This window comes from Crotalus tigris, unplaced genomic scaffold, assembly GCF_016545835.1.
Source record: "Crotalus tigris isolate CLP2741 ecotype Arizona unplaced genomic scaffold, ASM1654583v1 scf7180000018371.15429387391:27106975, whole genome shotgun sequence".
NCBI classification, from domain to species: domain Eukaryota; kingdom Metazoa; phylum Chordata; class Lepidosauria; order Squamata; family Viperidae; genus Crotalus; species Crotalus tigris.
Genome location: NW_024096970.1, coordinates 5334011 through 5346304, shown reverse-complemented (window position 1 = coordinate 5346304; position 12294 = coordinate 5334011). Strand labels below are relative to the sequence as shown.

Below are 12294 nucleotides of genomic sequence, written 5' to 3'. Positions count from 1 at the left end.
CAATTTTGAGATTTGTGAGATTCAATTTTAGCATTCTTAGCAATGGGCCATGCTGGCTTAGGAATTTTGAGAGTTGGTTCACATTTCTTAAAGTTGCAAAGTTTGGGGAACACTCTTCTTGTTTTTATTAATTAAATGAATTATGCTTCCATTGGTTTTATCTCAGTGTTAATGAACAGTTATAGGATTATTGTTATACTACCATTTCAATTATGACTAGCTTGCAGTTAGTATTATAACTTAGTTTTAGGATACAGGATAATGGCATAATTTTGATCATATGTAAAGGGCCCTTAGCAACAAGTAACTAGTCAGTTTCTTACTTTTTTGAAGAAGCTGATTAAAAAATCTGCTTAGAAAATGGAACTCTGGTATAAATCATTGCAAAATCTTCGCAGTACCTATTTTTGTAAGTATCCATCCATTATTGCCTAAATATATTAACTAAGTCAAACAATTTATCTTAAATGTATTAAGATAAATTGTTTTACCTAATTTAATTGAAAAGGATACCTACATGTATTGACAAAGATAACTGAACTCTCTCTCTTTGCAGTACAACAGCTCATTCACAATATTGTGTCTCTTCTTTTTTCAATGAAAATATTTCCATGCAAAACATACGTTATTCTCTTAAGACATAAGAACATGGAATAAGAACTTTCCAAAATGTTTTATTATTTTTATTTCTGTGGCTTAGTTCTTCCTACAATAGCCTTCTGTTTAAAATCACATGAAGAAATGTCACATTCTGAGGAGAATACCAGAACTCAAGAGGAATTGATAATGATAAAAAGATGTGAGACACAAGGAAGATCAGTTTTAAAAAAATAGCACAAAGTAACTCGCATTTTCATTTGTATTATATTTTTGTATGATAGAGCCTTTTCAGTTTGGCACCCTTCAAATATAAAGAACGACAGCTCCCACATTCCAAGCCACTGTGAGAAATTTCCATCAAATCTAAACTTATTTTATAGTATATGTAGTTTGCTTACTATTTGTGATACTTATAGAATTTATAGAACAACTCTGTTTAGCAATGTTCCCTTATGAACGATTAAAGCCTTGGAAGTATAAATACTTAAGTTTTATAAAGAGAAATTTGAAAATATTAGTAGTATTAGAGTAGAATCTAGATTACGTACTAGAAAAAGAGAACTGAAGATTGTATGTCTGTGCTACCTTAAGCTTAGCTTTAGTCAACTGAAAAAGTGTGGCTGATTTGTGTTACAATATTATAGAGAGAGAGAAAGACAGAGGAACTATCATTCCTTAACATTACAGACTATCTCACATAAAAGTCTTCATGTTGTTCTTAATGCATCTATCAGAAACCAGAGCTGGCATGATTCAGAGGAATTCTGGAAACTGTAACCCACCATATTTTGGCAGGTGACAAACTGAGGGAAACTAGCATACAGTCTCCAACATATAGTTATTGCATCAATGTATTATCAATTTAACAGCTTGTGAAAATGAAGTTTATACATTGGTTTAAGCATTGCTTATAAAAAGTGATGATGTTGTGAGCTGACAGTACAAAACTGCCACTGGAGGTACCATTTTTTAAAATCCCTATATGCAATAGCTTACTACAAGTACAAATTAACATGAATGAGAAAATGTCTACTTCCAGCTATATGGATTTTCTAAATGAAGGATTTTCTAAAACAACAAATAAGAGGAACATCATGCAATTTGATTCATACCTCTGTTTAGACTCGAGTATGGGAGTTATTACTAGACCAGTTCCAGATTTTACCACATCATTCCATTTTGTGTTATTTGCTAGATCTCAAAATATGTTCATTTTCAAGTATTTTTCTTGAAATATCCAATCTTAGGGAGACTTGGGGGGGAGAGAAATTATCCTTGTACACAGCTTTGAAGTTAAATCTGTTCCTTTCTAAAGCTATCATCCATACAGTATAGCATGTTCATTAAAGGAGAAAATTTGTAGCTCAGAGTTGAAATGAGGGCTCCTTGATGTTGTCTGGTGTAACATCATCAAAGCTAGTACTAGTGCTGATGATGTTAACTTGTTTGGGTAATGAAACATCTGCAAGAAAACAACCAAGCTCAGAAAACACCAATTATGTGCCCAAATTTAATTAACCTTCATGTTAATTAAATTTGAGTACATATAGAACATATGATAAATGTTCATAACCTATATAATAAAAGACATTTTCCCAAAGGATTCCCTTAATCAACGGATACTGGTTTTGTTACTATATACCACTATATTGAGAGGGAAATGGAAGTGAAATATAGGCTATCTAGCACAGTTGCCATGACAGCCAGCTGAAGACAAAGAAGTTGAAGAAAATCTGATGTATATGGCAAAATAATGAATTTAGCATCTATAGGGACAGAAATAGACTTTCTGTCATATCCTGTAAATCATCAGCAGGAAACTCACCAATATAGCATTAATACTTAAAGCGGAACAGAATTTGACTTTAGCAAAGAACTACAGACTAGTATATTTACAAAACAATTATGAGTTGTTTACAATTATTTTAGATTGAAGATTGAAAATAATTTTACAAAATTTTATTCATGGGAACCAATTTGGGTTTTTAATTAAAAGACGGTTAAAGGGTTAGAAATGTGCTGGATATTTTGGAATACTCTGTTTGGAAAAACAAAATGAAAAACAGGTCACACTGATCTTTTTAGATGCAGAGAAGGCTTTTGACAATTTGAATTGGGCTATTTTATTTAAATTTTGAAAGATGTGAATTTTGGGAAGAATTTTATAAAATGGGTGAAAACAATTTATACATTACAGGTAGTACAAATAATTGTTAATGGAAGCTTAACCAAGGCATATGAGATACAAAACAGATCAAGAAAATGACTACTCTCCCCTCTCTTCTTTATTTTGGTTCTTGAAATATTGAATAGACAAAATGAGAGACTTGTAGGTGTAAAAATAAAACAGAAACATATGTTAAGAACTTGTATAGACAATATGGTGTTGATTTTCAAAGTTCCTTTAAAAAGAATTGAATTATTAATGAGTAAACTAATTTTTTTTAGCAAGTTTAATAAAATTAGGATAAACACGTTAAATATAAAGTACTACAAGATACAAGGAAAAAGGAAAAAGACAAAGCTGCTGTAAAAAAAAGATAAAAAACTAGAAATGTCCTATTTTTTGCAGGAAATACAAGTATGATTACAAAGTTATACTTTGCTCTATGATTACAAAAAAAGCTCATTTTTCTATTATTTTTCTCTAATCATTAAAACTACAAGCCATAAGCTTATTTTTTTCTGTTTCACAGAAAAAGTCGATCACAATAAACATATTGTCTTTTCTCTAATCAGAAAAGTCAGTTTAGTCATCTTAGTATGTTCCATCATCTTTACCAACCATTCCTTCATTGTGAATGGCATCAAATCTTTCTATAGTTGTACATACAATAGCATCACTGTAGTTATCTTGTATAAAAAGAAAATTCCATAAAGTTGGAAGGGACCTTGGAGGTCATCTAGTCCAACCCCCTGTTCAGGCTGGAAAACTCTATACCAGGGCTTTTCAATCTTTTCACCCATTGTACCACTTTTAGGATATGGCAGTATCTAAATACCACCAGTCGCCTAGCAAGGTGTCAAAAACTTGATGACCCAAAAAAAAAAAAGGAAAAAAGTGATAAAGTACAGGTAGTCCTCGACTTACAACAGTTTGCTTAGTGACTGTTCGAAGTTACAATGGCACTGAAAAAGTGCCTCCCAAGCCATAGCCGAGCAAGACACCTGCTTGCCCACCTGGCCGCGCTCTTCCTCCTGTCTGAGGTTTCCATTGTTGTGAGCATTTCTGTTGAGGATTGGCAGCAGGGGTGAGTGGGTGTTTGGTTTTTATTCCCCCCATCTGCTGGTTGGTTGCAGCAGGTTTTGGTCACTTCACATGAATCAGTTGCCAAGCATCTGAATGTAAATCACAAGACCCTGGAGATGCTGCAACATTCCAGCTGATTGGCGCTTCTTTTGAGCTCAGCAGAAGCACCAAGATCGGCGCCAAGCTCCAGCTAGAGCATGGCGCTGATCCTGCTGCTTCCGTTGAGCCCTGACAGCCTGCAGCTCCAGCCATCTCTCGTTTAGGCTTGTGCGGTGCTACCACCAGTTCACTCATTCCTCTCCCCTGCTACTTTTCTAGGATGTTCACGTAGCATCTGCCAGGTGCCAATGTACCACAGGTGGTACCCGTACCAATGGTTGAAAAGCCCTGCCCTATACCATTTCAGACAAATGGTTGTCCTGTCTCTTCTTAAAAACTTCCAGTGTTGGAGCATTCACAACTTCAGGGAACAGGTTATTCCACTGAGTAATTGTTCTAACTGTCAGGAAATTTCTCCTTAGTTCTATGTTGCTTCTATTTATTTATGAGACTTATATACCGCTTTAAGTGCAAACACTCTCTAAGCGGTGTACACCAGTAAGCAATGTGTATATATATATATATATATATATATATATATATATATATATATATATATATATATACATTGCCCCAAACAATCTGGGTCCTCATTTTACCTACCTCGGAAGGATGGAAGGCTGAGTCAACCTTGAGCCGGTGAGATTTGAACCGCTGACCTGCTGAACACAGTCAGCTAAAGTAGCCTGCAGTACTTCACTCTAACTGCTGTGCCACCACTATCTTTGATTAGTTTCCATCCGTTGCTTCTTGTCCTGCCTTTGGAGAATAGCTTGACTTCCTCTTCTTTGTAGCAACCCCTGAGATATTGGAACATTGCTATCATGTCACCCTTAGTCCTTCTCTTCATGACATACCCAATTCCAGAAACTGTTCTTTATATGTTTTAGCCTCCAATCTCCTAATCATCTTTGTTGCTCTTCTCTGTTTTCTTTCTAGAGTCTCAACATCTTTTTTACATCATGGTGACTAAAACTGGATGCCGTATTCCAAGTGTGGCCTTACCAAGGCATTATAAAGTGGTATTAACATTTCACGTGATCTTGATTCTATCCCTCTTTAATGCAACTGTGTTGGCTTTTTTGGCAGCCAACTGTTGGCTCATATTTAAGTGATTGTCCACAAGGATTCTGAGATCCCCCTCACATTTACTACTATTGAGCAAGGTACCACCTACTGTACCTGTGCAATTGTTTTTTCTTGCCTAAATGTAGAATATATATAATTTTGTAGCTTTTTTACATGTCCACCAAACATGATAAAATGTCACTTCTTCTTGTTCACATTTCCAACTTGAATTTGAAGTCTTTATATTTATTCTAGACAATTGTTCTGGTGACATAAATAAGTAATACATCATTTTACAAGAATTCTCTTTAAGAGTATCCTGTAAATTTCATGCCTTTGAACTACATACAGTATTTTCCCATTGTTCCATCTGTATATTATAACCAACATTTTAGCCCACTTTACCATATATTTTTTGTTTTCCTTCTGTTTCAAATTTCAAGAAAAGTTTATACATTTTAGTAATTACATGTTCATTATTTATATACAGTTCTATTTTATACTTAGTCTTACAATGTCCAAAGCTATAAATTCTTTTATCTACTTTAATTTTTTCTAATAATTGTAAATAAGAAAAACATTGACAAGCATTTCCATCCACCACCAGATTTTTTCTTGGTTTTATTTTACATTCTCCTTGACAAAAGTCTAATATCTCACAATAAATTAACCATGTTTTGTTTTCTCATAGAGAGGAACAAGGGTGTGCATGTATTCTGATCTCTTTTTTTGTAGAGTTTGACTTTCACATATTAAGAATATCTGAGGAGGATTTTTATTTTCATAATGTAATCACATCTTTGCACAATAATTTGTGGTTAATTTTGCAGTTGCCTGTCCTGTCCCAATTGAGTACCGGTAATAGTTTGAAAAAAAAATGTAAAAAGATCAAGATTCTCTAAAGTATTTCTACGAGATTTTTTGTACACAGCATCAATATTTATTTCTCCATTTTTAAAGATAATTTTGGTTTAACTGTAAAATAATTTGATACCTTAAGAATCTATTATTTCAAATATCACTCTGATTATGAAGATACAGCATTTATCTGAAAAGCAAATAAGAACTGTGAATTATATGACATTTAAAAAAACAAAAAGGGTAGAAATACATTAAAGTTTTGTGTTGTAGCAATCAATGACCAAATACAGCACAGAAAAGGTTATATTAGAGACTTATTTAAAGCAAAAGGTCATCATTCTTCATCTAAGCAATTAGTATAATTTACATAACATGCCATTCAATGTTATAGATCTCAAATCAAAGTTTTTTGCAATCTTGTTCATGATTATCATATGTGTTTCTACTTGAGTGGAATTTTTAAAGACATTGCATATAATTATTGAGAACTGTTATATAAGTTTTGTTATTTTACTGAAAAGTTTGAACAATTGGGAAGCAAATATAGCAGATTTAGTAACAGAATAACAGTTGCAAGGGACCTGGATGGTCTTCTAGTCAACCCCCTGCCCAATCAGGAGACTGTATACAAATGTCTGTCCAATCTCTTCTTTAAAATCTCCAGTGATTGGAGCACCCACAATTTCTAGAGGCAAGCCATTCCACTGATTAATTGTTCTCACTGTCAGGAGATTTCTCCTTAATTCCAGGTCGGATCTCTCTTTGTTAAGCTTCCATCCATTACTTCTTGTCTTGCCTTCAGGTGCTTTGGGGAAAACATTGACCCCCTTCTCTCTGTCAAACATTGGGAAATCACTATCCTGCTACCCATAGTCCTTTTTGTTAGACTAGGCATTTCCTATTCCTGCAGTTGTTGATTGTACAGTTTATCCTCCAGTCCCATAATCTTAATCATCTTTGTTGTTCTTCTCGGCACTCTTTCTAGAGTCTCAACATCTGTTTTGTATCATGGTGACCAAAACTGGATGCGGTGTTCCAAGTGTGGTCTTACTAGCGTAGCATAAAGTGATACTAACAGTTCATGTAATCTTGATACTACCCCTTTGTTGATGCAGCCTAGGACTGCATTAGCCCTTTTGGCAGCTGCAGCATACTGCTGGTTCATACTTAAACGTTACTTTCATTTGTTGAAATCTTGATAACATAATAAAATAAACAGAATAACTCTGAAAATTAATTTTCTTACATTTATGACATAATAAACATTTTTCCATGTCCATGTATGTTTCCTACATCTCTAGAAATACAGTTTACAGACAGGAAGTTAGTTTGTTTTACCAAAACTAACCTTAAATAATAAAGCCTTTATTATAATAGAGGTTTTTATCTGTTTAATCTATGAAAAGCATTTTGTTGAGAAATTCTGACTTCTAGATTTTAAGCATTTTATTTTTGTTATATTTTCACAGGTTTTTTGATATTTTGGGGGGCAATATTTGCAGAAGCACACACTAAAAAGAATGTATACTAGGCATAAGTCGTGCAATTTCTTCTAAATCAAATATGACTAATATTAATGATATTGATATTTATTACACAAATCATGACAATAGTCTGGATCTACAAATGTTCATCAAATCATGCTAATAGCCAATCAGATTCCATACTAAATGTCCTGCACAGGACATCACAATTGCCTCCTGCAAAATTTAATAAACCACTTTTTAGCATAGACAAATGTTTCCTGTAGATTATTAAATTATTTCAAAAATAGGGAAATTAAGATTTTCTTGGGACATTTAAATCCATTTAGAATGAACAATGAGAAATGTTCCTACAATCAAAAAAGGATTATCTGATGGGTTTTCCAAAAATGCTGCTGGTTATCATTTCGATAACTTGTAAAGTAGATATCCTTTGCACATTTGAACCATTTTCCTGTAGGGAAAGGAAATTTGTTTCCCCTGGAAAGTCTGTCAAAAGTTGGGATTCAACTTGAGTTTGATTTACAATTTGAAGAGTCAGTTTGAAGGTTGTGGTATAAATTTATGTTATTATTTTTTTTCTTTCAATATATGGTTGATGGGCAAAAATTGACTTCTACCTGCAAGTCCCTTGGATGCAACCTTTAAAACAGATCCCTATAAATGAATAACACTGCAAGTAATTTATACATTTGACATTCCATTCCTGGAACAAAAAAAATTGCTTAAAGGAAAGGTTTCCAATTTTATATAAGCATATAGAAAAATCCAACATTATTTCAACTCTACTTTTTCTTCTTTTTTAACAGGAAAGAGATTAGAGAACACCTGTCAGAGGGTACAGGAACTGGCTTGATCATCAGGTGTTTGTGCTTTAGGCAAAAATGCTTGATTTCTTTACAAAAATATAATTTTAACTTTAAAGTTATTGTAACTGATTCTCTCCAGAGGGCAGAATAATTTATTTAGTGGTACCATTAAGCTATTGAGTCCAGATTCATAATGTGATATACAGCACTTACTGTATATTCAAACTGTATAGAATGTATACTTCTATTGTTATGGCTGAAATGTCTTAGAGTTATGTTCATTCGGTGTTGTAAATGGCTGCAATTGAGTCAGAAATGCAGTAGAAAAATCTGATATGGCCTTTCATGATACAGAATACATTATTCACAGCCAGAAATGGATTTTAAGCAAATATAAGCATGCAATAGAACTTTATTATGACTTCTCACAATATATCCATACATGTAAGTACATATTCTGCAATGAACAAATGAAAACATATATTTTTCATTAATGAATTCTATTGTCTAACTGAAATTGGGGGGGGGAGATTTTACAAGCAACACCATCCTGTTCCTTCAACCTTAGATTCAGGTCTCATTTTTCTACAGCAAGATTTACTTTTTGTTAGTGTGCCTAACACTGCAACTTAAAGTCAATTAATTAATTTTTCTGTATGCATGCCTTGATCTCCCCCTCCCTTTTTAATATTATATTTAACCTGGAAGTCTTCCTTTGCTTGTTTGCAAGCCTTCCACTTAGTCCAAAACTGTATGAGCAACTCCAACAACTGTTTCTGCTTCTATAATCACCTATTAAACCAGAGACATTGTGATGTTTATTTAGAAAGTGGATCTAAGACCCAGATGACATCTATGCAGTGACTGTAGTAGTAAATAAAACTTTTGCTTCAGAATTTATGTTCCTATGTCCAACTTTGGATGTGCATTTACAACTTACCATTCCTTGGTTAGCAAGTCTTTGGGTTAGTTTCTCTTTTCCAAGTGTTATAACTATAGTAGAAATAATGAAGGTTGAGTTAATAAATAAGTGATTTTCGTTATTTATACAGTATATCAAGACAGATTCAAAGTGGTTTACAACAAACAACAGAGAAAATATAAAATACAATTTCCCAAATCAACATTAACATATACTTTAAAATATATACCCAAATAAAATTCCACTAAAACTAAAATTGCTTAGAGCCCAACTCATCTTTTAGAGTTGTTATGACACCTTGAGTTTTACCAAATAAAGGTTATTCAACCTACCAATAGTGCTCAAGCATTTGTTGGAACAAAACTTTTTTCCAGCTTAGCCCCAGATCACAGTGCTTAATCAAATATTATCAGCACACTGTTGATTTTTTTTCTTCCTAGCATATTAATGTTCCTAATCTTTTTCTTGACTTGTGTGCTTGAAGTTGTCAGCTTGATGTATTTGTAATGATCTTCATAATGTCTATGGAGATTCTCAGTCATCCAGGTCATAGTTGTCTCAAAGATGCTTTTTCACTGGTATAATTATGTGGACGATACTTGGGTCAAGATCGAAACACAGGAATTGGAAGTATTCACCAAGCATATCAACTCTGTGACAGATACATCAAATTCACATAGGAAGATGTTAAATGTATACTCTGTGCAGTATACATTAAGGAAGACAGAACCCTTAACATTGAAGTTTACAGAAAACCCACATACACAGATCAATATTTACATTTTGATTCTCATCACCCACTGAAGAACAAAACAGAAGTTATCAGAACCCTACACCACCGAGCTAAAGGCCTGTCTACCAGCAAAGATGGGAAAGAAAAAGAACTAAAACACATCAAGGAAGCCCTTAGAACTTATGGCTATCCCAAGTGGGTCTTCATCAAATCCCCCCAGAAAATCCAGCAGGAGTGACTCCACAACAGACAAAGAAGAAAAAAAAAGCAATGTAGCCATTCCATACATTGCAGGAATATTGGAAAAGTTTAGGAGGATCTTCAACCAACACAACGTGCATGCACACTTCAAACCCAAGAATACAATTAAGGCAGAAGCTTGTCCACCCCAAGGATACAAACTGAGCAATGTGATATGCAGTGAGCCATGTGCATATCTGTATATTGGGGAAACAAAACAACCACCTCATAAACACAGGAGAACAAACCCATCAGGACAAGATTCAGCAGTCCATATGCATTTAAAAGACAAAGGCCTATCTTTCAAAAACAGCAAAGTCCACATTTCGGACAGAGAGGACTGCTGGTATGAAAGAGGGGTCAAAGAGGCCACATATGTCAAAATTGAACAGCCCTTTCTCAGCAGAAGGGGAGGGATGCAACATCATCTATCACCAGTTTACAACAGTTCTTTCAACAGTTCCAAGAAGGCTCTGCACCCATTTGCATTACTCAGGTGACCCTAATGATACAGATAAACCTCCAGATGACCTCAGTAACTCTCTAAAAGAATGCAAATGACCAGCTGTCTGCAAGGAGTATAAATCCTTCCACTCCCCACTATCCAGCCAGAGCTAAAGAAGCTTCATGGATGAGAAGTGAAACATCTTCAAAGAAAAACAAGAAAGTCCAGTTGCCTTGTGAAAATGCATCTTTGGGACTTCATCCAGAATCTTGATGATATTTCCAAATGGCATCTTGATTCCTTCAGTTTTCACTATTTTTCTCTCTTGATGATAAGGGTGGCACATTTATCCAATCCAAACTCCATTGCAATATCTTGGTGGTATATATGGACAATGTTGAGCAGTAATTTTATTTCAGATATTTTTTCTTACAGCTTTATATAAAGGAGGTGGAATAGCCTGGCAGATATTTTTTATGTTTGATAGCCATGCCCTGACTTGTTTAGTATTGTTGACAAAGGAATCAATGCAATAACAACTGTGTAGTGAAAGTGAGTGTCCTTGAAAGATTCCTCTCTTAATATTAACCTCTACTAATCTATTATCATTAGCCAGCAACTGTGTCTTCCATTGTGCTATCAATCTTTGCACAAAACTTCTGATGTTTTTACTAAGTCCTGTTATTTCTGGGCATTGATTATCCAATCATCTGGAAGGGAGTTAAATGATTATAGTGATCCAGGTTAATTCAAGTTGGTCTTCCTTGTCTTGCAGTTTTCCAAAATCATCTTGTCAATTAGGAGCTGATCTTTTGTTCCTATGCTGTTTGGGCAGTTTCCTTTCTGCTCATATGAAAATAGCTTGTTTTCAAATAGATGTTGGACTGCATCAGCTATCACAAGAGTTGGCAATTTGAAAGTTGTTAGTAAGCACATAATTGGTCTATAGTTGCCTGGTGCTGCCCTCTTTGTTGGATCTTTCATGATCTCATAGGTTTTACCTGATGTGAGTCAATCTTCATTTTCACCTCTGTACAATGCACTCTTTGGCACTGAGTGAGTGTAGACCAGTCAGATGTTTCAATTAAAAAAAACCATGCAGTACTTCATCTGGACTGACCAATTCTTGATGTTTTTGCCTTTTTCTTCACCTTTACTGCTATTGTTACAAGTTCTTTCATTTCAGCTTCTTTCTCATTCTTACCCATCTCCATATATTTAGAACAGAATAGAATAGAATAGAATAGAATAGAATAGAATAGAATAGAATAGAATAGAACCTTTGAGGTCTTCTAGTCCAGCCCCCTGCTTGAGCAGGAGAACCTATACCATCTCAGACAAGTGACTGTCTAGTCTCTTCTTAAAAACCTCCAGTGATGGAGTGCCCATGATTTCTGGAGGCAAGCTGTTCCACTGATTAATTGTCCTCACTGTCAGGTAGTTTTTCCTTAATTTCAAGTTGCTTCTCTCTTTGGACAATTTCCAACCATTGCTTCTTGTCCTGCCCTCTGGTGCTTTGGAGAATACTTTGACCCTCTCTTCTTGGTGGCAGCCCCTCAAATACTGGAATACTGCTATTATGTTGCGCCTGTTTCTTCTTTTCTTTGGGTTGTCCCATAGTTGCACCAAGAATTGCACTATTTCTTCTTTCTTAGGTGTTGACTGGTTCATTGCAGCATCTCCATGGATAGACTGGTAGAAATGTTTCTGATTCAAATGAAATTGGAGAGTCTGTCTATAATTTGCAATTTAATCCATGTATTTGATGATCTGATGATCTTAT

General features: G+C 34.5%; 1 protein-coding gene across 1 annotated transcript in view; it reads right to left on the bottom strand.

The window, feature by feature from the left end:
- Positions 1 to 11719, bottom strand: part of LOC120311874 (gamma-aminobutyric acid receptor subunit alpha-2-like) — a 61975-nt gene extending 50256 nt beyond the window's left edge. The window contains exon 1 of the mRNA XM_039351944.1: positions 11632 to 11719. Within this exon, the coding sequence (XP_039207878.1) occupies positions 11632 to 11719 (88 nt within the window). The remainder of the gene's footprint in view (positions 1 to 11631) is intronic.
- Between the last annotated feature and the right edge of the window lie 575 nt (positions 11720 to 12294).